Source organism: Penicillium cosmopolitanum (genome assembly GCF_028827165.1).
Source record: "Penicillium cosmopolitanum strain IBT 29677 chromosome Unknown utg000009l:1.0-9042332.0:1.0-9050551.0, whole genome shotgun sequence".
NCBI classification, from domain to species: Eukaryota; Fungi; Ascomycota; class Eurotiomycetes; order Eurotiales; family Aspergillaceae; genus Penicillium; species Penicillium cosmopolitanum.
The window spans coordinates 4,708,758-4,734,359 of record NW_026622679.1 but is presented as its reverse complement, the minus strand read 5'-3'; the positions used below and the strand labels follow the sequence as shown (position 1 = coordinate 4,734,359).

The 25,602-nt window shown below is 46.5% G+C and overlaps 9 protein-coding genes across 9 annotated transcripts; 5 read left to right on the top strand and 4 right to left on the bottom strand.

The window, feature by feature from the left end:
- Window positions 1-114: 114 nt before the first annotated feature.
- N7509_009836 (putative autophagy ubiquitin-activating enzyme ApgG) lies at window positions 115-2,576 on the top strand (the record flags this gene model as incomplete). The annotated part of the gene is made up of 7 exons (XM_056634473.1): window positions 115-305; window positions 364-472; window positions 529-1,250; window positions 1,310-1,454; window positions 1,534-2,001; window positions 2,058-2,420; window positions 2,496-2,576. The coding sequence occupies 7 exons, from the start codon at window positions 115-117 to the stop codon at window positions 2,574-2,576; spliced, it is 2,079 nt and encodes a 692-aa protein (XP_056485093.1).
- Window positions 2,577-2,634: 58 nt separating this feature from the next.
- On the bottom strand, window positions 2,635-3,903 carry N7509_009835 (uncharacterized protein; the record flags this gene model as incomplete). Its single annotated transcript, XM_056634472.1, has 5 exons — window positions 2,635-2,963; window positions 3,019-3,439; window positions 3,525-3,551; window positions 3,615-3,665; window positions 3,733-3,903. The coding sequence occupies 5 exons, from the start codon at window positions 3,901-3,903 to the stop codon at window positions 2,635-2,637; spliced, it is 999 nt and encodes a 332-aa protein (XP_056485092.1).
- Window positions 3,904-6,328: 2,425 nt separating this feature from the next.
- On the top strand, window positions 6,329-7,551 carry N7509_009834 (serine/threonine-protein kinase; the record flags this gene model as incomplete). Its single annotated transcript, XM_056634471.1, has 2 exons — window positions 6,329-6,913; window positions 6,964-7,551. Coding segments are annotated over 2 exons (1,173 nt in total), but the record flags the coding sequence as incomplete, so codon positions are not given.
- A 4,544-nt stretch (window positions 7,552-12,095) lies between these two features.
- N7509_009833 (uncharacterized protein) lies at window positions 12,096-13,773 on the bottom strand (the record flags this gene model as incomplete). The annotated part of the gene is made up of 3 exons (XM_056634470.1): window positions 12,096-13,319; window positions 13,378-13,668; window positions 13,741-13,773. 3 exons carry the CDS (start codon window positions 13,771-13,773, stop codon window positions 12,096-12,098), a joined length of 1,548 nt encoding a protein of 515 aa, XP_056485090.1.
- A 55-nt stretch (window positions 13,774-13,828) lies between these two features.
- On the top strand, window positions 13,829-15,192 carry N7509_009832 (OST3/OST6 family protein; the record flags this gene model as incomplete). The annotated part of the gene is made up of 4 exons (XM_056634469.1): window positions 13,829-14,350; window positions 14,434-14,534; window positions 14,601-14,956; window positions 15,011-15,192. 4 exons carry the CDS (start codon window positions 13,829-13,831, stop codon window positions 15,190-15,192), a joined length of 1,161 nt encoding a protein of 386 aa, XP_056485089.1.
- Window positions 15,193-15,614: 422 nt separating this feature from the next.
- N7509_009831 (oligosaccharide translocation protein RFT1) lies at window positions 15,615-17,344 on the top strand (the record flags this gene model as incomplete). Its single annotated transcript, XM_056634468.1, has 2 exons — window positions 15,615-16,426; window positions 16,495-17,344. The coding sequence occupies 2 exons, from the start codon at window positions 15,615-15,617 to the stop codon at window positions 17,342-17,344; spliced, it is 1,662 nt and encodes a 553-aa protein (XP_056485088.1).
- Window positions 17,345-17,578: 234 nt separating this feature from the next.
- On the bottom strand, window positions 17,579-19,199 carry dbp3 (RNA-dependent ATPase DBP3; the record flags this gene model as incomplete). Its single annotated transcript, XM_056634467.1, has 2 exons — window positions 17,579-17,735; window positions 17,824-19,199. 2 exons carry the CDS (start codon window positions 19,197-19,199, stop codon window positions 17,579-17,581), a joined length of 1,533 nt encoding a protein of 510 aa, XP_056485087.1.
- Window positions 19,200-19,607: 408 nt separating this feature from the next.
- On the bottom strand, window positions 19,608-21,402 carry N7509_009829 (replication factor A subunit protein RFA1; the record flags this gene model as incomplete). Its single annotated transcript, XM_056634466.1, has 4 exons — window positions 19,608-19,701; window positions 19,768-20,666; window positions 20,730-21,270; window positions 21,320-21,402. The coding sequence occupies 4 exons, from the start codon at window positions 21,400-21,402 to the stop codon at window positions 19,608-19,610; spliced, it is 1,617 nt and encodes a 538-aa protein (XP_056485086.1).
- Window positions 21,403-22,196: 794 nt separating this feature from the next.
- On the top strand, window positions 22,197-24,806 carry N7509_009828 (ubiquitin-specific protease UBP14; the record flags this gene model as incomplete). Its single annotated transcript, XM_056634465.1, has 5 exons — window positions 22,197-22,224; window positions 22,285-22,352; window positions 22,409-22,549; window positions 22,608-24,604; window positions 24,662-24,806. 5 exons carry the CDS (start codon window positions 22,197-22,199, stop codon window positions 24,804-24,806), a joined length of 2,379 nt encoding a protein of 792 aa, XP_056485085.1.
- Between the last annotated feature and the right edge of the window lie 796 nt (window positions 24,807-25,602).

Genomic DNA, 25,602 nt, shown 5'->3' with positions numbered 1-25,602 from the left:
TTACATCAACTTCCCCACTTCACCCCTCTCACTCTTATCTACATACATACAGCCACATCCTGTTGTACCAGATCAACTCAAGCAATAAAGGCCACTCGGCGATTTTCCTGCAAGATGCAGTACGCCCCATTTGCCTCCGATATTGACTTGCCGTTCTATACGACGCTTGCTTCTCATAAGATCAACCATGACAAGCTGGACGACTCGGCTCGTCCTGTCCTTGGTCTCTATGAAATTCGCTCTACAGACCCCGATAATGCTTCTTGTCGGATCCAGATTCATGGGAATTCCCTTGCTTGCTATGAGTAGGCTGAGACCAGACATTCCCGGGTTGGCGATCATCATCGCTGATTAGATCAATAGGGCACCCGCCGGTCACTATCGCGCCGAAGGTATGATCAAAAATGTGAATACCATCGAGGATTATCGCAATATGGACAAGTCACATATGCTGACCCAAGCTGGAAGGACGGTAGGGAGAGCCTGTCTCACTGTCTTGATTGATTTCGACTAATGATATTACTATAGATCTGGGATGCCATCAATGATGGTACTATATATTCCTGTCCTTCATTGCTTTCGTCCTTTGTTATCCTGTCATTCGCAGACCTGAAAAAGTATAAGTTCTCTTATTGGTTTGCTTTCCCTGCTCTCCATTCCGATCCGCCATGGATTCCCGCGCGACCAGTCGGCTCGCAATCCGACACCGACACCAACCAGGAGGATCTAAGCACCCTCCAAGGGAAGAATCTATCTTCAACCGAAAGTAACTCTCTCGTTGAAGCGGTGCAAACATGGAGTTACAGCGTCGATGACCGACAACGGGGCTTTTTCTTAGCCCGCAAACAAAAGCCGGATTCGAATAGCTCCGACCAAAATACCTGGCGGATAGCCTCGTTATCGGAATACGAGAATGGTTTCTTCAACGGTGCTGCTCTTGAAAACCGCTATGTTTGCTTTGCAGATCCCTCAAATTACGAAAAGGCTCCGGGCTGGATGCTGCGAAACTTACTGGTCCTTGTCAGAAAACGCTGGGGTCTCAACCAGGTGCAAATTCTCCGATACCGTGATACCCAATCGAAGCGTGACGAAGGTCGAAGTATGGTGTTTTCACTACAATCCAGTTCTGAGCCAACCAAGGAGCAATTGCAGCAGAGCCAACTGCCAAAGATTACTGGCTGGGAGCGCAACCCAGCTGGGAAGTTATCCGGGAGGACTGTGAGCTTGGCGGAATATATGGACCCTACAAGGTTTGTTTCACCTGATATACGTAACTCTTAGGCAGTATTCCTTGCTAATTTCCTTTCAGACTAGCAGACCAATCAGTCGATCTTAACCTCAAATTGATGAAATGGCGAATAAGTCCCACGCTAAATCTAGAAAAGATCAAGCATACCAAGTGTCTACTGCTGGGTGCGGGGACTCTTGGGAGTTACGTTGCCCGGAACCTATTAGTATGTTATGCCTGGTCCCCCCAAGATCTACGAAAATCTACAAAACCGAACTTTTCTCTAACGATCTACGAAATTCTAGGGCTGGGGCGTCAAAAAAATCACATTCGTGGATCAAGGCAACGTCTCTTTCTCCAATCCCGTTCGGCAGCCACTTTTCAAATTCACAGACTGCTTGGATGGCGGTGCGCCAAAGGCTTCTCGAGCATCAGAAGCTCTCACCGAGATTTACCCTGGCGTTGAAACTGCCGGCCACGTACTTTCGGTGCCAATGGCAGGTCATCCGATCATCGATGAAAATGCAACTCGTGCCGATTTCGAGACCCTTCGAGCACTCATAGATGAACACGATGCTATCTTCCTTCTCATGGATACGCGCGAGTCTCGCTGGCTTCCTACAGTAATGGGGAAAGCGGCCGGGAAAATTGTGATGAATGCGGCACTCGGATTTGATTCATTCGTAGTAATGCGTCACGGTGTGGCGGCAACTGATGAAAGCTCCGCGGAACTCGGATGCTACTTTTGCAACGATGTTATGGCGCCAGCAAACGTAAGATTTGATTACAAAAATTCTGGATGCAACGCTAAGCTAACCACACAAAACAGTCTGTCAAGGATCAAACGCTCGACCAGCAATGCACAGTCACCCGCCCAGGTGTTGCAGCCATAGCTTCCGCACTCTTGGTCGAGTTGCTCGTTTCGGTTCTCCAGCACCCAGACGGAGTCTCGGCACCAGCCCCGTTGAAAAAGGACGAAGATCGAGGGGATCACCCTCTAGGACTTGTACCACACCAGATCCGAGGGTTTCTCGCAACGTTTGAGAATATCGCCGTGACGGGAAAGAGTTATAATTGCTGTAGTGCGTGCTCGGATCGAGTAACGAAAGCGTATGAAGATCAAGGGTGGGACTTTGTTCGCAGGGCCCTTAATGAGCCTGGGTATGTGGAGGAACTGAGTGGACTCAAAGAGGTACAGTAGTCCTTTTACCTCCCTTGGTAGAGGTGGACCGTATCTCCAAGATCCCTTTACTAACGCCAAAGCTAGGTTCACGAGAAGGCGGAGGCAGCACTTGCTGATGTCGATTGGGATGAGGGCTCTGAGAATGAAGAGCTCGAAATTCTTTAGCAGGGTCTCAATACGAGCAACGACGTCGGTCAAGTTGCTGTAGATCATATGCGGATTGCTATGCTATGCTCATTATCACGCTTTCCGATCTATGCCAACAAAAAATGACTCTTTTGATTCCTGGAAAGGCGTTAGCTGGTGGTTTCTTCAGGGGCTCAATGGGACGGGGAGAAGTTGAAAGGCCTACGCTTCGGGACGATTCAGGTTTTAGCCGGTGGACTTTGTTGAATATTGCTTTGAGGTTACTTTCCAACTCTTTATCTTCAATTCCTTGGTAGAATTTGCAGACAAAATGTCCTCCGGTTCGAAGAACAATCGAGCTGAAATGTAAAGCCGCATTGCACAAATCCTGGCGATGCAACTTGATTGTTAGCCATGAAATAAGCCCTGGAGGTGTCTTAGGAAGATCCCTAAGGTCCAAGATTGTGTGCAGTGCAGTGACGGGGTAACAGTACCATGCTTCCAGCGTGGTCTCGAAAGGCGTTTCCACTTGTATTCATCATCCTGTTGTAAGGATTACTTAGACTCCGTTTCCAAAAACCAGTGGTTTGTTGCCAGGGAGCGGACATATCACTAAGGACCACATCTACCGTCCTTTTATTCGCCAGTTTCTCGGGGTTGGTGGCGGTTCCATCTCTCTCGGTATCGGTCTCGGTTTCTAAGGCACTGGGTCCAGCCTCGTCAATGGCGCCGGGCGGACGCGGCCTGCCTCTATTGGGATTGCGCAAAAATTCGAGAATATATGATTGGATTTCGGGGTCTAGGAAGTTGCCCTGGATGGTCGATACACCCTTCGGGGGTTGTGCTGGGATAAGGTCGACGCCGAGGACTCGGCCGCCGGGTTGGGTGCGGTTCACAGCTACCTAATGATTGCATATGTCAGAAAACTTTCCTTTCTAGAAAGTCGATAATCCTGTTCATGTTGGATCTGAAGTAGTGATCACATACTTGCGACCAAGACCCTGGCGCATATCCCTAATAAACGTCAATTGTAAGCTATCCCGGAATATCATATCCAGCAGTTTTGAGAGATCGAACCAGATCAACCACAGTCTGCCCCCGTTTGAAAAGCCGATACTTCTCATCAATCTAGACCATGGAATATCGTAAGCTAAAGCGCAGCAACGAGGAGATCAAGGGCGCTAGGCTAGAGTACCTGAAGCAGCTTAAAGGCCGCTCGGCTTTTCAGGCCTTGGACGGCCGCCTCTCTCGTGAATTGATCCTTCTGCTGACGCGCTTGCCAGCGCTTAGACGATGCCCATCGGATCTGGCCCAGGAGAGAAATTTTCGAGAGGCCATTTGGTCGGAGGGAGAAGAGAGAGCACATATTGCGCGTCGAGTATTATTTAGGGGGTGGAAGAAGGAAGTTGGGGTTCTGCCGGCAAAATGGATAACAAGCTCCAGTGGGTCTTTTGATAAGGGCAAGCGTGCATATCCCTTCCCGACGAACTAAATATATTACATATGTACCAGCAGCTGAAAGCCCTGCTACTAGTCTATTATACCTGGGTGGTTGTACCTAGGTACTAATACGTAACATATTTCCCATGCAATGTGGGGCTTTCCTATTCTAGGTACCGCCGCTTTAATGAGGGCGCTCAGAATCAGACTCACTGAGCAGCTCAGAGCAAGTCACTGTGGTCAATTAGTAAGGCTCTGAGTATCTCTGAGTGATCAGTGATTCCTCTGTGATTACTTAGAGACTGATCAGAGGCCTTTATTGAGCACCCAGCCTATACCCGGCCTATGCCAAAATTGGCACTCAGCCCCATAACAGTGTTTTAGCGGAATTTTTTTTTCGATGGCCTACTGAGCTTTAGCTTCTTGTGGTGTCTTTTCTATTCTTGGCTTGGCTAATCTAGAATAGATTGAAAGGGCGATATGACAATGAAAATTCTAATTAAAAAAAAAAAGATTTGTATTTGTTATGTAGTGCTATAGGAATAGTTTCTCTTTACTTATTTTATTTATGGCTGTCACGGGATTCGGATGATACAACACCTCAGGCATTCGACTTCGATCTGAGGCCGAATCCCCATCGAGCCCCCAGCATATCGAGGTCCACCCAAACCCTAGTGTATTTAAGATCCCACAATCATTCAGGATTCTTGATCTCTTCAAGAATCAGTCTATGTATCAACTGTCCAATCTGATCTCTACTATCCGATATCCTTGCCTAGTCACAGGTCTCTAGCCTGACAACTTAGTAACTATTACACCATCTTCTAAAGTATCTCCATTAATCATACGCAAGACTAAAATACCATTATTATAGTGGATAAGTTTGACCCGTTTGGTGGTATCCCTATCCATCGGGCTGGATTCTAAATAATGAAGAATATCGTAGAGATTAAGGACATGTTCACGCTGAGCGACCTGATAAGACATCCAACATACGAATTTTTTGCCCGACCTGATAGTAAAGAAATCTCTGTTGATAAAGAAACTCTAAGCTATAGGCCAGAATAGATACTAAGTAAGGAGTAGCTATAGCGATTGCCTTGTTGATATTAAAGTAATAGAAGACAGCCTTGCAATAACTAGCCTAGGTCTATAGGGCTATAGAGCCTTCCTTGCTATATAGTAGGAAAATCTACTGACTGAAGTTAGCTTTTGATAATCTATATATTCTTTTAGCCCTCTTTAGATAAAGGAAAAGTAAAGAGAGGAAAGAGTTAAGTTTAGCATGGCTTACCTTAATAGTTTTCTTTACGATAAGCTCGCTTTGTATAGAGTTGAAAGTAATATAATTAGTATAACTAAGCTGGATAGAGTTATAATGGTCTAGTAAGATAGTAATTTAGTAGAAGATATTAAATAGGAGATTATCTAGTTAAGATAGACGTATAGCAGAAGAAAGAGGGATATAGTATTAATAGTATAAAATGTAGGGGAGGGTGGTAGGAGACAGAATAAGTATAAAAAGTATAAAGAAGAGGGAGGTTAGGAAATAGGAAGATAAGTAAAGAGAAGAGAAAGAATAGAGTTAAGGTTAGAGAGCAGAGAGTAGAAGTAGAAGGCAACTTTAACTAGGGGAGTAGAGAGTAGATAAGTAAGAGCCCATACCGTACATCATAACTACAGAGTAGTCTCTTCTCTCCTCAGAGCCTTAGAAGCTCAGTCTTCCCCCCTTTCACACTTCGCTTTGTCACATTACACAGCCCCCTTACCCCTCCCTCGCACTCCTCGCCTTCACAGTAGATATACGATATCCATATCCTCAGGTTAAATCTAGTCACGCTATAGATGCCATCAGTGGATCCCTCATATCCACTAATAGCAAGAGTAAGGCTCTTTTGCTTGTGTTGGGCCCTTTACCAGGGCTTCTTCGAGCCCTGACTGGTTATACTATCCTTCCCAGCTGACCGTTGCTTTGACTTGTTAATTTCGATTGATCCCAGATCTCGGATCCGACAGATCTAAACCTTGCCATAGTTTCCCCCAGCACAACAGGGCAACACAGGAAATTGAAGACGGCTGGTATGGACAATTGCATTTCAGGTATCTGCTTCCTTCCAAATCCATATCTCAGTCTGGATATTCGTGTTCATAACTTATACTGCGATGGACATACTGATTGTATTTCTCAACCAATAAACAGCGATCTTCCAATATGGCCCCCAATGTGACCTCTCCCCTGAACATCATGTCACGTGGCGGCTATTGGCAGCGGGTTTCTTCACGAACTCAGCCTCAACCCTCGAGTCTTGGATGCTCGTCGTGTCAAACAGACTGCCGGCTAGAACGAGAAAATGGTCCGCCTACCTGATCTAGTTCGCGACTCGAAATTAGAGACCCGATTTGCCCCCGACTTCAGCGTTGAGACAGTACACACCTATCACGAGTCCGAACCCGCTCGACGCCGACTTGTCTCGATATCAGAGCACTGGAAAAGAGAAGGGAAAGTCGGTGGCGGCGGCTACTCAACCGTCTGGGTAGAAAGATGTGGGAAGGTTTCACGACATGGTATCCAAGTGCGAGCTGTGAAGCAGATCGAGACAGGGGGCCGGTTTGCCCGCATTGATTTCAACCGCGAATTAGAGGCTATTGCTAAGTTCTCTCATCCAAAGGTACGTGACCGTATAATACCTTTCCAGTATGTTACTAATGTACACATAAAGTATGAAAGATGCTTCGTCAAATCTTTCGGATGGTACAACACCCCCCAGAACCTCTTCATTACGATGGAATATCTCAAGCTAGGCGATCTACATGACTACCTCCTTGATAAACCTCCGCTATCAGAGATCCAAGCACAGGATATCTCATATCAAATACTTGAAGGCCTCCATATGATGCATGAAAACGAGTTCATGCACCGTGATCTGAAACCGAAAGTGCGTTTCGCCACTTTCTCATGGAAAGATTATATTGACATCTCATTTAGAACATTCTCATCAAATCCCATCCACCTCAGCAGGAATGGTGGGTCAAAATTGCGGATTTTGGTATAAGCAAAAGAATGGAAGAATCTCCTGAAACGTCGACAACACTAAGGGGCACCACTGGCTTCATCGCTCCTGAACTATACGGTTTCATTGATCGGGGCAGCCTTTATTCACCGGATATCTGGTCATTGGGGGAAGTTATCTTCCAAATACTCACCAAAAGGCCTGCCTTCAAACCCATTGGTCAACTGTCTTTATACGCGCGACAACCGGAGATGTTCCCAAGCTTAGCTCTCAGCGATGCGGGTGTTACCGAGATTGGCATCGAGTTTGTGCGATCCTTGATGTGTCCTGAGCCTGGTGGTCGTTTAACAACTGAAACGGCACTTAAGCACGCATGGATGCAACCGCCAAACTCAAGGCTGAATTTGGACCGCTTTTATCAGAGATGTTATGAACCGCCAGACTTTCTAACAAATCCTTATCAACGTGCAGCCTATTTCAATCGACTTCCAGCAGATGCAGCAAATGGGAAACCCAACTCAAGGCCGAATTTAGACCCTTATCCGAGACCTTATGAGCCGCCAAAGTTTCCAACAAATCCAGATCCACGTGCAGATTGTCTCAATCCACGTTTAGCAAATCCAGCAAATGAAATACCCAACTCGAGGCTGAATTTGATCAACTCCTATCCAAGACGCTACAATGAACAGCCAGAGTTCCCATTTGATTGTTTTGAACATCCAGCCTGTGGCAACCTAGAATTTCAAGAAATCGAAAATCCTAACGAAACGACATTAATTTATGAGGGGGGGCTATCAGGCACCAAATATAATCGTACGACAAGGGACTTCTTTCACGATGACTTCAAAAAATGCCCGCCTTGACCAAGAGCGACCTTTTCACCGCAGTCATAGGGGTTTCCATCAACAGGAGCTAATAGAACAATACCCAAAATCATCAAATGTCGATCCTAATCAAGATATGTTTTGGAAGTGGTCTCACTTCAGGGAGGATCATTCTGAGCCATCATATTCTTCTTCTCAGTTCCCGAATTTCCCCGGACCATGCTCAAAAAGAAACCGTCTGTGGCCTCAATTTGTACCCACTCAAATGTACAACGAAGTCGATCAGGTTCCAGATGATAGAGCCGGGATAGGAAAGCGATCTGTTCGATCTAGCGGGTTGAATGTTCAACCCTCCTTGTCGCATTTGAGAAATCGCAATGTCGCAATTAGAGGTCCCAAGAAGAAAGGAACGAAGGGGTGCTACGAAGATGAAATTTTCATCCCTCAAAAACGGCCCAGGAACAGGGATCGGGTCAGTTAATACGAGGAGATAAGAGACAGGGCAAGACTCCTATTCCGCGGAGCTTGGTTCATGTATAAGCAGTTACTGATCTGTGTTACCAATTCGAAGGAGAGGTAAGAAACTCAAGATTGCCAAAGCCACGGCTCATGAACGCGCTTTTGACCTATCAGTAGGACGATTCCTGTTTACAATTCACGGAGCTACAGGACACATCAGTGAACTCATCAAATACAGCGAAGATCATTGCAGAGCCTGGATGTTGTATATTAATGACCGGAGAAGACCATCCTGCATGCCGGACGCGCCAAGGCCTCAGCAGAACCAGAAATGATACTGATAAGTTGAACTTTGGCTCGCGCTTCTTGAAATCGTGGAGGGGATGGTCTCATTGGAGTCTACCTATCATGTACAGTTTGGGCTTGTTCAAGCTTGGAGGTTATTAGGAGGATTTTCGATATTGGATGCCAAATACACCCGTCCCAGTGTCCCGATAAACAGGAGAGCTGGGTATAAAGACACTTATTACCAAAGTTTGTATTTAGCTTTTCGCCTTCACTTATTTCTTCTTCCTTGAGCATGAAATTACTTAGCTCAAGTGACACTCCACCCCGCCATTTTGATACTCTACAGTTCAACATAAGGACACACCAATAACCAGGAGAAAGCCTGAGTGGTCACTTCAGTTACCATTGACTATCCAATCGAGCGCTCTGAACTCAATTTTGCCTTACCGATGATACATAATAACAACTCGGAGTATAGGGAGGCCCAGTGGGAAAGGGTAGCGTAGCATGGCTGTCCATGGCCTCTTCTATGGAGTCATAATAATCATACTATCCGTTCTACTTCAGTGACTTTAAAGATCCCTATTGCTTTCTGAGAGATATAAACCTAATGTTGCGACGTGCGACCGCCAAAATATAATAGGCCTATGCTACCTGTGACTTTTGCACATGGTGAATTAATTAATAGGGGATGAAGTTGGGTCTGATAAGCTCTTAATCTCGGAGGTTTTTAGTGATAGGAAGGTGTACAGTACGTCGTAGACAAGCGAATGAAGCACCCTTATTGGCTCCCTACATTTTCCTTTCAAAAATAAGACTGAGGTTAAAAGGGCTATATGGAGTACTTATTCAAAATTTACAGAATATACAGGTGATCTGCGATTAAAAAGGCTAACAGAAAAAACTTTCAATATCGAAACCAACTGTTGCTAGCCAATGACTTTTACTGTTAGTAATTGACTAGGATTGACTGGCGCTTCTTAATATTATAGACATGCTTCAAGAATAGTCATATCTATACTAGATAATTACAGGACAAGAGCACGTATATGCTGGTCTAGACGTAAAAGCTAGAGAATTATCTGCAAGTAATGTCTCACTGATTAATTCTCTGGTTAAAGTTGTAATCGAGGTTTGATAGTCTGTTAAAATCAAAGTAAGAGTCTTGACTGATGATTTACCAGTAGAGAGAATTAGAGAGGCAGATTTCCCAGTTGGGGCTAATACTGACGACTGAATTCCTGTAAATATTGACGTAAATAGCTGAGAGGAAACTAAGCTATCCAAATTATATCTACTGGGTATTTAAAGCCCATTTTCCAGTATACAGCTTGAGGTTTCTCCTTAAGGGTTGAGGAAAGTTACCCTGCTATTTTTGTTTACTATCACCCAAGCAACTTGTTTTCTGTCTTCCGTGCTATATATATCAACTTTTACTGATTCTCTATTGGTACTAGTATTAATTAAATCTTTCTAACGTCAAAAACGTTCTAGATGATTCTGATTTATATAGTTACTTACCTAAACAGTTCTTGCCTTTTCTATTAGCAAACGTTGCTGAGTAGCCCAAGCAGCTGTAGTTTGTCTAAGACTATACTCTATAGTTCTTATCTTCCTTAATATTATAATAAAAGTAAAGAAGCTACTTATAATAATATTTTCTATAAGTAAAACGTAAATGAAAGTATATATTGTGAGAGTGTGTGACTTCAAGCCTCTATAATGAAGGTAATACTAGGGACTATTTATATGTAAGGTAGAAAGCTTTAGAATAACATTTGGATTAATTTTGTATTCAGAAAACATTAATCTTTATATAATTTTGAAATAATTGAAGTACTAGGCAGATGCTTCAATAATATTATGAGGATACTCTATGGTATGGATAACAGTAAATGAATCTATCTATTTTTACGAGAGCAAATATTGATTTATATACTGTGCTAGTACTTCCTACCTTAAGGTATTTTTTGTTTTAATCCTCTCAGAAAATTGATCCTAAAGTAAATAAATCATTGGGCTTGATGATTATTCAGGAATCTTATAAAGCAGTTGTCACGGGATTCGGAGTATACCACACCTCAGATATTCGACGCCGATCCGAAGCCGAATCCCCATCGAGCCCCCTGCATATCGAGGTCCACCCGAACCCTAGTGTATTTAAGATCCCACAATCATTCAGGATTCTTGATCTCTTCAAGAATCAGTCTATGTATCAACTGTCTAATCTGATCTCTACTATCCGATATCCTTGCCTAGTAACAGGTCTCTAGCCTGACAACTTAGTAACAATTACAATAAAAATATCCTACTAAGGTTACCGAGGTAGCGGTATCGGTATACTACTTATAAAAGGTTCTGTTATTCGTTCTGTCAATCCTCTATAGCGTCATACTTTGCCTATCGTCTTCCTGCACTCCGCGAGTGTGGTGGTGTTGTCTCTTCGCGATCGACTCGTCTGCCAACGCAGACAGCCTACGAGCATTCCCATCTTTCAATACCTTTTTTGATAGAACATTTGAGCATTCTAAAAATGGGAAGGGACTTTTGTAAGGAGTAGTGTGTTGCGTTTTATTAGGGTACCTGAACAGACCGCTGACTCTCATATAAGCAATGCTCAGAGAGCAAATCAGAGCACTCAGATCAGGCTCACTGAGCACCAAAACGGAAAGGGAAAGCCAAGACTTTGTATAGGAAATCCTCTACCTAGGTGGCTTTCAGGACTGCATATCTCCTTTGCATTTTAACTTTCAAAAAATTCGCTTTTTCACAGATAAAGAAATACATTTCATTAGTTTTGATCGATTGTCTATTGAGACGTCCATTCCTAGCCTATATAAAGTGACTACAATATTTACTGTAAGACTATACCAATATATATATATGATATAGAAACACTTCCTGCTAGGGTCTAGAAGAGCACTGCCCGAGAAGAGCCTAGCCGATCTATATAAAGAGGCCATGAGTCACATGATGGTATAACGTCACGAAAGGAATTTTGTCATGCTTGACCACATAGAATATACAGTTTCAGCACTGCTCCTTCAAGCCTCAAGGGCTTTCATTAATTTCAGCCACTGAAGGAATCATATATTGACCAACACGGATGATGGATCAAATATATTTTGAGAGAAAGGTCTTCCTGCTACAACACCTTGAAGATACCAATTCCAAGGTAAACCAGAATGTCTCAGGTGCTTTGAACTTGAATTAGAGCATTATGACAGGAAAGGCCAACCAAATGACTATCCAGACAATGCGAATCACACGAAACAGAGTATCCACATCAAATCAGCATCAAGTCTCCGGCTCAATGCATATCAAATTTGAGGACTGTTTCTAAGTAGCTACCTAAGATGGAGTAGATTGGCTAATCCATTCCATCTTAGTAGCTACTCGTCTGCCATTAGAAGCCGGTCGATAATGGTAGGCAACATGGGGTTTCAAACTTTTGCAACGCCACTGTAACAACACCAGTTCGTTACAAGTATACTTGCTCTCTGGATAGAAATTGTTTCATTTATTCTTTTCCAAAACTAAAACCGCTTCCGGTCTTTCTTGAGAGGAGAAAATCCCATAGGTGCAGCGAAGCCAAGATTTCGAGGAATTCCACTGGCGCCCGACAACTGCGTGGAAGTTGCAAGTGTTGAACTTCTCCCACCCCCAAGACCTAACTTGCGCCCGGGTTTTCTCATGTCAAGTCCCCCCTCGTCCTCATCGTCCTCGAACAATGACCGTTCTCGCTGAGCTCCAAGCTTTCGCCGCTTGGCTTTAGCTTGTCCTTGGTCCAGTGAAGACTCTAGTTCATCGCTGTCTTCTTCTAAAATAGGTTTAGGAGCGGGGCGGCTGGCAGGTTTCCCTTCCTGTGCCTTTGACTTTCCCTTCGTAGTTTTTGAGGGAACACGTGTTGAAGGACCACGGTCCTCAAGTGATGCGCGCTCGGCGGCTGGTTCTTCAGCGATACTGGGTTTGCGAGAGACCGTCTTGGTTGCATCCTTTGCCTTTGCCTGTGCCTGTGCCTTTGCCCTTTTCGGTTGCTCCTCTTCCACATCCGAGCTCGATGGAGAGCCTCCGGAATTTTTAGTACGATTCAGGTACGGCGTTATGGAGAACGCGGATTTGTCCCCTGGTAAAGCCGATTGTCGTTTGAGCTTGTCTTGAACCCTGACAGCTCCCGGCGTTGAAATTGTCACACCACCCTGATAATCGGCCCCTCCAGGACCGGGGCGCTGAAGAGGCACAGTTCGGGATCGTGGTTCGGATGTTTCGTTTTCGATTCTCACATTGTTACGCCGGTGCTGTAATTCATTCTGGGCCTCTTGGAGTTTATCCTTCGCGGTCCGTAGTTGTTTCTTGAGAGTCTCGATTCTCGTCTCGAGGGCTGATCGTTGGCTTTCCCATCCTGTATTCTGCTGTCGGTTGTCGTGCTCGGATTGTTGTTTTGCTCGCAGTTCTCTAGCGAGGATACTCTCTAGTTCTTCGATTCGAACAGAGAGTCTGCCAATTTCTGCAGCCTGTTGTGAACTCTTGCCTCGCGTGCGATCATGTGAATTCTTCTCGTTCTCAAGCTGCACCTCCAACGAATTCAGCTGTCGTTCCAGCTCCTGTTTCTCTGGTATCAATGCTTGATAGGACGAATCCTGATTTCGGAGACGGTCGAGTTCATTTTGGAGATTGGTGAGATCCCGAGATAAGCGTAGTTTATCCGCGAGGAGATTGCTGTAGCTGGTAGATGTGTCGTTCATAGCTGAGAGCTCGTCCTGTTTTGTCAATTAGATAATTCGCCCTCTCAAAAGAGTGCGCGGAGTCAACGCCTACCCTGAGTCTATTCATCTCGCTAGAAGAAGACTGCACATGGGCATCTAGACGGTCAATCTCTTGAAAAGCCTCTTCCAGCTGTGTGCGCGCGTCCCGCTCAGATTCCGTAGCTCCAAGTAATTGTTCATTGGCTTGGTCGAGTTGCGATCGAAGAGCGTCGCGTTCGAATTGAAGAAGTAAATACTCCATGCGCCTCACGCGATCCTTTTCGGCATCTAGGATGCTCGTGGAATGGGCGCGCACTATTTCATATTCCTTCTCCAAACGCGTTGTTTGGATGGACATTTCGCACTAGAAGAGTAGAGTCAGTCTGGCACTTGTAGACCTGCACACTTGTACCTCATTCTCGTACCAAGGACATACCTCTGATATCTGGGCTTCTGCTGGGACTGCCATGGTGCTGGTATATAATATGCAATATGCAATATGCAATCACAGGCAATCCAATCTGATGTCGGCAGGGAAGCTCGAAACGCGCCGACTGTCCGACGCGGCTCCACTTTTTGGGCGGGGAGAGGATTACGTAACGGGCCACCTTGCAACGAAGCTTTGGGGCTTCTCCGGTCTGCAACTGGTCCGAGTCGTCTACAACATCAATTCCTCAGCTTCGTGTCATGCCATCATGAAGTTCTGGACTTCGCTCTTTTTGTGTTTCTCACTCCTCTCCGGCGCTCTCGCCGCGCAATCTTCGCCTTCTCAGGACAGATTTGAGAAGTACCAAGCTCTCTCTCGCTCCAGCCCTGTCGATTTGGAGAGTTCCTCATTTGCGGAACTCACAACAGCTCCTCGGGATTATTATGCCGTTGTTCTTCTAACGGCGCTGGATGCCCGCTATGGGTGTGTGATGTGCCGGGAGTTCGATCCCGAATGGAACCTTATGGCTCGAAGCTGGAACAAAGGCTCCAAGCCTGATGACTTGAAGGTCGTCTTTGGAACTTTGGATTTCGACAATGGCAAGGCTGTTTTCCAAAAGGTATTCAACTTTCCCTAAACTAGCCTAATTGAAGCCATTGGATATGAATTTGCATGGAAACTAAAGATCTGGACTTCCAACAGCTTATGCTCCAAACCGCACCCGTGCTTCTCCTGTTTCCTCCTCCTACCATTGGACCGTTCGCCAAGTTGGACGCCGAGCCGGTGAGATATGACTTCACCAGGTAAGAACGAATTCCTCTCGGTCCATTTTGAGAACCACCTACTTATCTGTTTGCCCCCAATCACAGTCCAATTGGCGCCGAGGCACTGTACGCTTGGATCGGTCGTCACTTGCCTGATGGCCCCAAGCCCCCTCTGGTTCGACCCTTCAATTATATGCGCCTCGTCTCTGCAGTGACAATTGTGATGGGTGCCGTCACCTTGCTCACTGTTCTGTCTCCCTACATTCTGCCCATTATCCAGAACCGAAACCTCTGGGCTGCCGTCAGTCTGATTGCCATCCTCCTGTTCACCAGTGGACAGATGTTCAATCACATCCGGAAGGTTCCATATGTTGCAGGCGATGGTCAAGGCGGTATCAGCTACTTTGCTGGTGGATTCCAAAACCAATTCGGCATGGAAACTCAGATTATTGCAGCCATCTGTAAGTGATGTTATCATTGAGACTGCGGTTCTAGTTATAACTAACATCTCCCAGATGCCGTTCTCTCCTTCGCAACCATCGCTCTTGCAATCAAGGTTCCACGTATGGAGGATATTAAGGGACAGCAATTGGCCGTGCTTATTTGGGGCGCTGTTCTGTTCATCACGTACAGTTTCCTCCTGAGCGTTTTCAAGGTCAAGAACGGTGGCTATCCGTTCTACCTTCCCCCATTCTAGGCGCGGTACCTTTTGCCTTTGCCGCCTTGCACAATTTGAACCAACGAGGCTAGACCGGCAATTTTTGAAACTGAAACTCGGGTTGCCTCGAAGGATTCTCGATCTCGATCTTTAGGAGAGCAGCCCCATCCAGGCGCAAGCATACGATCAAGAAACATTGAACTCGTGCGCTGTCGCCGGCGACATCATGTATCCATTGTACACTCGTAGATCAATAAAGAGAAAAGTTCTGTGTACTTTTTCCAACCATTTTATACTTATTTTGTAAACTTGCAAGTTCAATAGAATGACCATGGAGTCCGACTAAGTAGACTACGTAAGCGTGGTAGTAAGCGGTCAGAGGGCCGGAAATCCAAAGTTGTACTTCGGCTTAGCCATCAACAATTCCTCTTTTGGACACGCGTCAATTTCCCCCTCTTAAAATGGGGCGTGCCGGTCAAACACCAGCCGGCCATGGCAATCAAAATGAAAAAGAAATTGACAAAACCAGCGGCGATGGTAATCGAAATGTGCTTCGGTCCTCCGCCACTGGTACCACCTTTCTCATCATGATCCAATTGGCGTCGAGAATCTTTACCTTCGCCTCCAACCAGCTGATATTGCGAACATTGTCACCTATCGTGCTGGGCATAGCCGCTCAACTTGAACTTTTCCAAGTGACCATTCTCTATTTCTCTAGAGAAAGCATCCGGATGGCCATTCAAAGACAGCCCTTGGCATCCAGCCCATCTTCTAGCACCAACGACAAAGACAAAGACAAAGACAATCGAGACACAGATAATGACAAGCAATCTCTTGCCTCTCAGTCAGTTGTCAATGTGTCTTATCTGAGCCTATTTCTCGGTGTGATCTTTACAACCGGGTTGACCTGGTTTTACAAACATTTCGCTCCCGAACAAGCGCACTCAACCCCCTTTTTCAATCAAAGTGTGACGGTGACGGGTCTCGCTTCTCTGTTGGAATTGACCATTGAACCATTCTTTGCGGTTGTTCAACAACGCATGTGGTATGAGAAACGGGCTGCTGTCGAACTTCCAGCCGCTTTCTTGAAAAGTCTTGTGACTTGTTCTACGTTTTTCTACGCCTCTCGTCAAGGCCATGATGTCGGCTCTTTGCCCTTTGCGCTTGGGTATCTGGCCTACTCGATAACTCTCATTTTTGGATACTACTGGTCGTTGCTGTGGACTCCGTTCACAAGGCGGTTCTCGTTTCTTCTTTCTGGGGTAGAATCTAGGTATCACATCACATCACATTATCCCTGCCTATTTATCGGGAACTCGCATACTAACCATCTGAACGCAGCAACAATTCAGAATACATCTCCGGTCTATTCTCTCGCCGCTTAACCTTTTTAGCGGCAACTCTCTTTTTCCAATCATTGGTCAAACACCTCCTCACTCAAGGGGACTCGATGATGCTAGCTGCAATGTCCAGCTTAGAGGATCAAGGAATATACTCCCTAGCATCCAACTACGGCGGCTTAATTGCGAGGATCATCTTCCAGCCACTGGAAGAAAGCAGTAGGAATTTATTTTCCGCACTGCTGAGTCAAGACGGGCCTAACAGCAAACGAACCGATGTTCAACTCCGCACCGCGAAAGGTCAACTTGTCACCATTCTGAGAGCCTACCAACTTCTCTCAGCCCTCATCTTACCAATTGGTCCCATCATGGTTCCGACAGTCCTCACCATCCTTGGCGGTCGTCAATGGGCTTCGCCGAAAGTGGCCGACTTACTATCGTTGTATTGTTACTATATTCCCTTCCTGGCTTTCAACGGCATCACTGAGGCGTTTGTTTCATCTGCTGCCAATCCATCCGAGATTCGCACTCAGACGGGTTGGATGGGTGCTTTTTCTGCTTGCTATGCCCTGGCTGCGTATCTCTTTCTTGAGGTCGGGTCTCTAGGTGCTTATGGGCTTGTACTTGCGAATATTGTGAACATGGCTGTCCGAACACTTTGGAGCTATTGTTTCATTCGAGGCTTCTTCCGCAAAAATGGGAGCAGTCTGGGTATAATTGAGATCAGTATGAAGCCTGCTGCTTATATTCTTTCTGCTTTGGCTACGGTGGCGAGTCAAGTGGTGCCGAGTTTACATGCGAAAATCATCCCGGCAATTGCGTTTAGCGGTGTCTACGCACTTCTGATGTGAGTTCAAGTTTGTGCCAGAAAAAATTTTTGAAGCAAAAAGAAGAAATACATTTTGTGTGTCACGATCTAACTTGCAGCTTTGTCATTAGGCTCTATGTGGAAAGAAAATATATCATGCAACAATTGGCGGAAATTCGTCAAATCGCATCCTCCCGCGCTAAGGGACCCAAAAAACTCGAATAGGTCAAAGTCATAGATTGGGTATTTTCAATTTCAATTTCAAATTTTAACTCCTTTAATCGTCGAAAGTAATTTTGGTTGCCTTCTTGTCCGAGTCGACGTCCTTGAAGAACGCGCCGTAGGCGTCGTGCTGCTTCTTCTTCACGGTGGTGCCGAACTTCAGAAGGTCCTCGGGCACATTTTGCTTTGCGGCCTTGAGGACGTTGACCAATCTGTAATGATATTGTCAGTATGAATTATTCGGAACCAGTAGTAACTGCAAAAGGCTAAAAAAGGAATGAGAGGAAAGACTTGACTTACCCGCCAGATAGACCCTTGTCTTGCTCGGTAAACATGGTAATAGCATGGCCTTCTTTACCAGCACGTCCAGTTCGGCCAATGCGGTGAACGTAGTCCTCAACAGTCAGAGGGAAAGTGACATTGATCACCAACATCACAGCAGGGATATCGAGACCACGGGCTGCGACATCAGTTGCGACAAGGACAGTCGCAGCTCCACTCTTGAAAGCATCAAGGTTACGGAAACGATCTGACTGGTTCAGATCGCCGTGGATACCGGCAACCTTGAAACCTCTCTGACTAATAAGTCTCTCCACACGCATGGCTTCCTTCTTGTACAGGCAGAATACAAGGACCTTCTCCGGGTTCTTGCCCTTCTGGGACTTTGTCAGGAGCTGGATGAGTCGGTTCTCCTTGTCCCGGCCATCCATGACCTCGACGTCTTGCTTAATTCTGAGATTGGCGCGGGGGTCTGCGGAGGGGTCTCCACCGATGGTGACGGTTACCGGAGAGCTCATGAATGTGTTTGCGAGGTCGCGGACGGAGCGGGGCCATGTTGCGGTGAACATGACCGTCTGTCTGCGAGAGACTGGCATGGGTGCGACGATATCCTTGATATCTTGCTCGAATCCTTTGTCCAGCATGCGATCGGCTTCATCGAGGACGAGGTACTTGACCTTGGAAAGGTCGACGGAGCCGTCTTGTTGTAAGTCCTTCAGACGACCGGGGGTAGCGACGACAATGGCGGCTGTCTTGAGGGCAGTGCGCTGCTCATCTTTACTGACACCGCCGAAGATACATACCACGCCGACATCGGTCACTTCGGTGTATTTAATGAGCTGATCGTAGATCTGCATGGCGAGCTCACGGGTGGGGGAAATGATGACAGCGCTTGGGTGGTAAGGCTTATTGCTCTTCTTGGACTGGGTCAGTTTGCGAAGGCACGGCAGACCGAAGGCCAGGGTCTTTCCAGAACCTGTCTCGGCGATACCGATGACATCGCGACCGGCGAAAAGTAGCGGCCAGGTGCATGCCTGGATTGGTGTGGGTGCTGGGAATGACTTCAATGGGGCGTACAGATTGCTGTTGTCGCAGGGAGGCAGATAGTCAAAAGAGGTCAATGGACGGTAGGCTGGTGCGTCTGCAGAGGGATCGGTGAACTTGATCACATGCTCGCTCATGAAAGTATCGATTTGAGACTGGGGGAGAGCTGTGAGAGCAGATGCCTGGGTGTAGGTGGACGAGTCGCTGGACGAGGTGCCATTTTCCTGTTCCGCAACAACTTTCTCGGTCTTTTCGATCTTGTCGCTCTTGCTCTTCTTCTCCTTGAGAGGCTTGTCAGACTTGGACTTCTTCTTGGGCTTGAGCTCCGCCGAGTCGTGGCTTCGTTTTCCCATGGCGAATAAATTGTCTGGGGGGGCGACAATTATGAAAAATGAATGGGGAGTGATTTGCGAAGCCGCCTGCTTAGGGAAAATTTGGGAATTTTTCAAAATATTGCCGGGTGTTTCCGATGTCACCGCCGGAGATTGGGGTCGATCCGCCGATGTGGGGAATGGATTGTTTATTGCCCCGGATGAAAGGTACCTTGTATGTAAAGCATAAGATCATAATAATTTGTAAGAAACTAGGTAGTCAATTGATCTGGAACCAGATGCTCAGGATTGGCACTATTACACTAAAAGACATGACAATAATTTTGCAATCGGGTAACCCGCGTAGGAAGAAGAATGGAAAAGGTGCTAGTAACACCCCAATCAGTCAATATTCTTGACAGACTTGCTTCTCTGTGTGACACATTTTGTCTAGTTGATATTGTAGGCGCTGATAATATCGGCGAGACGGGAGGCTTCCTCGGAATAGTTGATGGCCGAGGCAGATGATACTTGGTACCGAACTCTGAGTAATGTTAGCTTTTGGGTTTCCTGGTCAAGATACATATCACTAGGTATTATAAAAACTTACCGCTGTTGTTCACCATAAGTGTCAATCTTTGCACGGCAACGGAAATTCCAGGTGCGGCAATTGGCTTCTTGGAACACTTCCCCGAATGCGACAGGGTCATCCTCGTGAAGCTGCATCAAATCATCCGCCGACATTCCCATGATCAGTCGTCCAGTGTCATCGAAGCAACTGAGCCAAAGCTGGCCGGTGTGATCGCTCACGCTAAGTGGCATGATGTAACGATACTCGGGCTTGGGGTGTGATTTGTCACACATCTCACAACGCCACTGGCCAGGATCCAGCTCAGTGACCTTCTTGTTGCAGCGTTCAGAGAGACAGGCGGGATAGCACCAGGTAGCATCTTGCTTGATAAAAACAACAGTCGCTTTCAAGGAGAAGTAATCCACCTGATCAGACATGCCCAGTTGCTCTTCAGTGACTTGGGCAACCGTCTTGAATTTATCAGACTTCATGCTTGAGCCGGTAGCACCAGAGAGAGACGCATGCGAAGTAAAATTCTCAGTCCGACCTTGAGCATCATACCATCCCTTTAGTTTATGAGCCTCTCCGATGTCAGGATCGACCGTCATTGAGCCAGAGCTCAGCAAGCTGAGACTGCGACCGCCAAAGTCGGAAACCTTGACTCCCTTGAAGGCAACAACAGACTCGGGAGCCACGTTGAAATTGACAGCAGTTGCACCCCAAATGGTCAATCGGACCGAGAACCCGGTATTGTCGACGAGGCCGAGCTCTCGTTTATCGTACGGTTTGCCCGTTCCCTTTGAAACGATCTGCGATGTTTCTCCAACTTCTTTCAGGATTCCAATCACATCGGTGGTTGTATCTTTCTCCACAGTTTGCAAGTCCCCGACAGTGGTGAAATTGAAACGAATCTGGGGCACATCATGTTGATCCTCCGCCTATCAACCAGCATAAGTAAATGATTCCGAGGAGGTCCCGCAGAGGTTATGAGATCTACTTACTTTCTCGACCACAGTATCCCGCTCGAATGTAAGCTCGTAATCGTTGTTCAAGTTGGTGAACTGTTTCTTGGCCATTTGCACCCGACAGGGGCTAGAGATGTAGTACACACCACCTTCTTGGAAAAGGTCGTAAAGCAGATCACACTGGTCATTAAATCCAGTCGCGCGGATCTCGCCGCTATCATCCAGCAAATTCACACTGAATAGCTTTCCTTCGCCATTCTTGTTGTGCCAGGTTTTGATGGGTGACTTGTTCGTACAGCGGGCCTTGATCGTCCATTTGTTATTGTAGGGAGAGATGGCCTCGATCGGGTGAATGGATGCATGGGTACCAGCTGAGGGTCCTCTCGTCGGTTGTGCGCGGTTTTGTTGCTGTGCCGGTGCGGCCGGAGGCTTTGAGCCATAGAATCCGTTGCTCGAAATTGCTGTGGGTTGGGGCTTTTCGTCGTCGTCGGCTTTGATTTCCAAAGGCTTCGGCTCGCCAATCTTCTCCGCCTCGCCCAGTTCCTTCATAACCTCCAGATCCAGAATGATCAAGATCCTACCACTCATTAGTATAGCACCGTGGTAGCGAATCATTACCCACTCACTTTTTACCCTTGACAGAGTTGGCTTGGAATGACTTCAGTTTGACAAAACATCCCTTTTGGCAGAGATCCGTCTGTAACCACATGGTTGGCCTCTAGGGACAACTATTAGCATCTAGGGAGCGATCGACAGGGGTGGGTTTATCTCGCATACGGCTGGCAAGCATAGTCTGGACATAGTTGGCAATGTCACTGAATACGGCCCGATAACGCTCTTGGTGACCGGGCTGAGGAGGCAGAGGTTTAATTTGCACGCATTGAACAATGGGTTCATGGATCTGAGGCTTAGTCTCGTCGAAGATCGAACTATGTCCAAGGATGTTAGCTCTATACAAGTTTTCTTCCCAGCTCCGTCGAGTTCTTTCAAGGGTCAAAAAATGACATACCCAGAGCCCCAACGGTTACCTGGGATGCCGCATCGGAGGCCATCTTCAATAAATTTGATGAAACAAGACAGAAGAGGAGAAAATAGGACCGAAAATGAAGCGTGAGAAATGAAGAAACCTCAAAGCTCAAGAGGCGACGAGGATGGTGGATGGTGACAAAACCCGCGACGCGTAAATCCAGCCAATACGACGCGTAGAGTGCTTCCGATCACGTGGATGACCCCTCCAGGCAGTACATAAGGATGATGAGGTAAGCCATTCTGCCCCACGCCGAGAAGCTCTTCCTGCCTTGCTTTGCCTTTCCTTGCTTTGCTTGACCACATCCTTCATTTGTTGTTATCTTCTTTGCTCTCTCCACCTTCTCAACCTTTCAGCTCAAGTGTTGAGTCGTTTTTACCCCTTCCCATCCGGCGAATCTTTTCCTCTTCCGCCTTGTTCCACCGACCTTTGAACTCTCCGGGGCTCCGCCATCAACCCCGCACCGTTTCTTAAAGATGGCCTGCATCCATTCGGAAGCTTCAGGTTGGTGAGATCGTTGGAGACTATGACTTCCCATGATTTTCTGACGGTGTATCGAAATAGATATTAGCCCTCCAGGGCCCTTCCAATCGGTTTATCGAGAAGATTGCACCCAGTGTTTTGATTCTATTGTACGTACGGGATCGTTCAATCTTCTACACGATATAATAACACGACCCTCTTTCAGGACGATGCTTCCGGCCTTAACGTCTGCCTTCATTGCTTCAATGGTGGCTGCGCTGGAGACCGAGATCATGCCCGACTTCATTTCCAGCGCTTCGGCCACTCTTTGGCCTTGAACATCAAAAGAACGCCAAAGCAGATTCAGGTGAGCATATCCACCTCGAGAAGAAAATTCATTTTGGTTCTGACTCGGATGTATCTAGCGTGACGAACCCCCGCCGAAAATCTCGAAGCTCGCAATCGCCGCCGAAACCGAGGCGGATCGTTACGACATCGTTACATCTGTGACATGCTATTCATGCGCTGAAGACAATGTGGATAAAACACGCGGTAACCTTCCCGCGACGGTTGAAGGTGTTATGACTGCCATGACATTTTCCAAGAAAGAGGAAGTCAAGGCATGGGAACAAGAGTTCATTCCTTGCGAGCATACTTTGTGTTTGGTTCAACATGAGATCGAGAACCCTGAATCCAAAGGTGAGACATTCATTCAATCGAATCGGATTATGACGAGGCTCATTCAGATCGCAGATTCAAGTCAATGCTCAGCGTGTGATTTAAAGGAAAACCTATGGCTCTGTCTGGAGTGCGGAAATGTCGCTTGTGGACGTAGCCAGTTCGGCGGGAGTAAGGGAAATTCACATGCTGTCGCCCATGCGGATTCGGCATCGCACGGTGTTGCTGTGAAGTTAGGCTCCATCACAGCCGAAGGATCCGCCGATATCTATTGCTATAAATGCAACGAAGAACGGACAGACCCGGAACTTGCCAATCACCTTGCACACTGGGGAATCTATCTGGCCGGGCGTGAGAAGACTGAAAAAAGCTTGATGGAAATGCAAGTCGAGCACAACATGCAGTGGGAGTTTTCCATGACCAGCGAGGACGGACGCGAGCTATTACCGGTCTATGGTCCTGGATTTACTGGGCTATCCAACCTTGGCAACAGCTGTTATTTGTCAAGTATCTTACAGTGTATTTTCTCCACTCAAGGGTTCCAGGAGCGATACTACTACCCTTCTAGCGAACCTCCGCAGACCGATGCTCCAGCGCAAGACCTTGAGACACAAATGAGGAAGTTGGCAGATGGCCTGCTTTCAGGCCGTTATTCTCGACCGGATCCACGCATTGCTGCGTCCTCGGATACACCAGAGAGTTCGCATCAGAAGGGACTGGCCCCGGCAATGTTTAAATACTTGATTGGGCAGGGCCATGAAGAGTTTGCAACCATGAGACAACAAGATGCCTTTGAGTTCCTTCTTCATGTGTTCAAATCAATCAGCTTATCAAATCAGCCCGAGGGTAAAGTGAACCCGGTCCAACATTTCCGATTTCATGTGGAGCAACGGCTCCAGTGTCTCAGCTGCAAAAAGGTTCGGTACAAGGTCGATGAACAGGACAATATCTCTGTTGCAGTACCGGCGCGTCGTCTTGAATCCAGTCCGGATCGCTTTGAGCCAGTGACACTGACCGAGTGTCTCGATATTTTCACTGCGGATGAAATAGTTGAGCTCAGTTGCCCGGCTTGCGAGGGTGGCCTTGGATTTTCCAAACGGTCTTCCTTCAAGACTTTACCGTCCGAACTAGCGGTCAATGCTCGGCGGTTCGAGTTGGTGAACTGGGTTCCCACCAAGCTTGATATTCCTGTGATCGTGGATGACGCACCTCTGGACTTTGGACCCTATCTCAGCAAAGAACACGATGAATCTGAGGAGCTATTGCCGGAGGAGGTTGCGGAGACAGCTACTTTCACTGCCAATCCTGCAGCCATGGATCAGCTTTTGAGCATGGGTTTCCCTCAACCAAGGTGTGAAAAGGCCCTCCATGCAACCGGGAATGCAGACCCAGAGGCTGCCATGAACTGGTTATTTGCACACATGGAGGATCCCGACATCGATGAGCCTCTGGTCTTAACTAGCAAATCGGGAGATTCATCCCAGGATGAAGGCAAAGTGGCTCAGTTAGGCGAAATGGGCATTGACGCTGCCAGGGCCCGGAAAGCTTTGGCTGCAACAGATGGCGATGTCAATCGGGCTGTAGACTGGGTCTTCACCCATCCTGATGATGGAATGGAAGACCAGTTCGACACAAATACTAACAATGCTCCAGCCCAGCAAGACACACCTGGCTTTGACAGCTTGCCAGCTTCTTACCAGTTACGGTCTATTGTGTGTCATAAGGGCACATCCGTACATGCAGGGTGAGTCTTTCCTTTCTCAATCAGTATCCTCCATCGGACTTTGCTAATCTCCTTTAGGCATTATGTGGCTCTTGTTCGTAAGGTGCTTCCGGACCAAGACCAGCTTTCATGGGTGATGTTCAATGACGAGAAAGTTGTCAAGTTTGACGACATTGAGGGCATAAAAAAGACTGCCTATATGTATTTTTTTACTCGGGTCTAGCCTAGAAGCTTAGAATCCTATTTTTAAAATACCTAAAAAATAAACAACTCTAACACATAAGACAAAAATAAATACTTAAATACTTAAATATTGGTAGATTCTATATCATATTGGTTACAATAACTATATCTGTGAAAAACTAAAATAATTTAAACAGATATGATAGAAACCTTGCATGAAGGGCTATGGCTGAACTTGGTTGGATTGGTTATGGCCACAAATTGTAAGGTGGTCTACAGTCTGAAGGACGGGTAGAGGAGAAGATAATGTATCATAGCCGTCCACCGGTGACAGATAAGTAAGTTCTAACTATGCAATGACTATAGGATGACACAAAATATAATATACATTATACTCTGCCCTCCTCTTGCGCCTCTTGCGCCTCTTGCGCTAAGTCACACTAGTCCGATTTTCACCCTGAGTCCTTTTCAGCCTTTATTACATTCCGGACTTATATTAATACTAAAGCATACTGCTTCTGAACTTTGTATCGTGTCTAGGCTTGAGGCTTGAGCTATCGCTGCCAATATTATTCAGGTGGTGGACCTCGGCACCAAGTTATCAGTCAAGTTATTTTTCTTTTGCAAAATCATTCAAGAATACGAGAGAGGCTATGATTTTCCTTTCTAGCAACATTTCTCTTGTGTGTGTAATCTTGTGGGGACTAGGTGACACTTTGAAAGATAAGTCTTTATCTAATATTTGTTGCGATGAGTCTAAAGCATACCCTGAACTGATTTCGAGACGTCCAGCAAATTCAGAAAGTGGTTAGCCATCCCAACCAACCTTAAAAGAA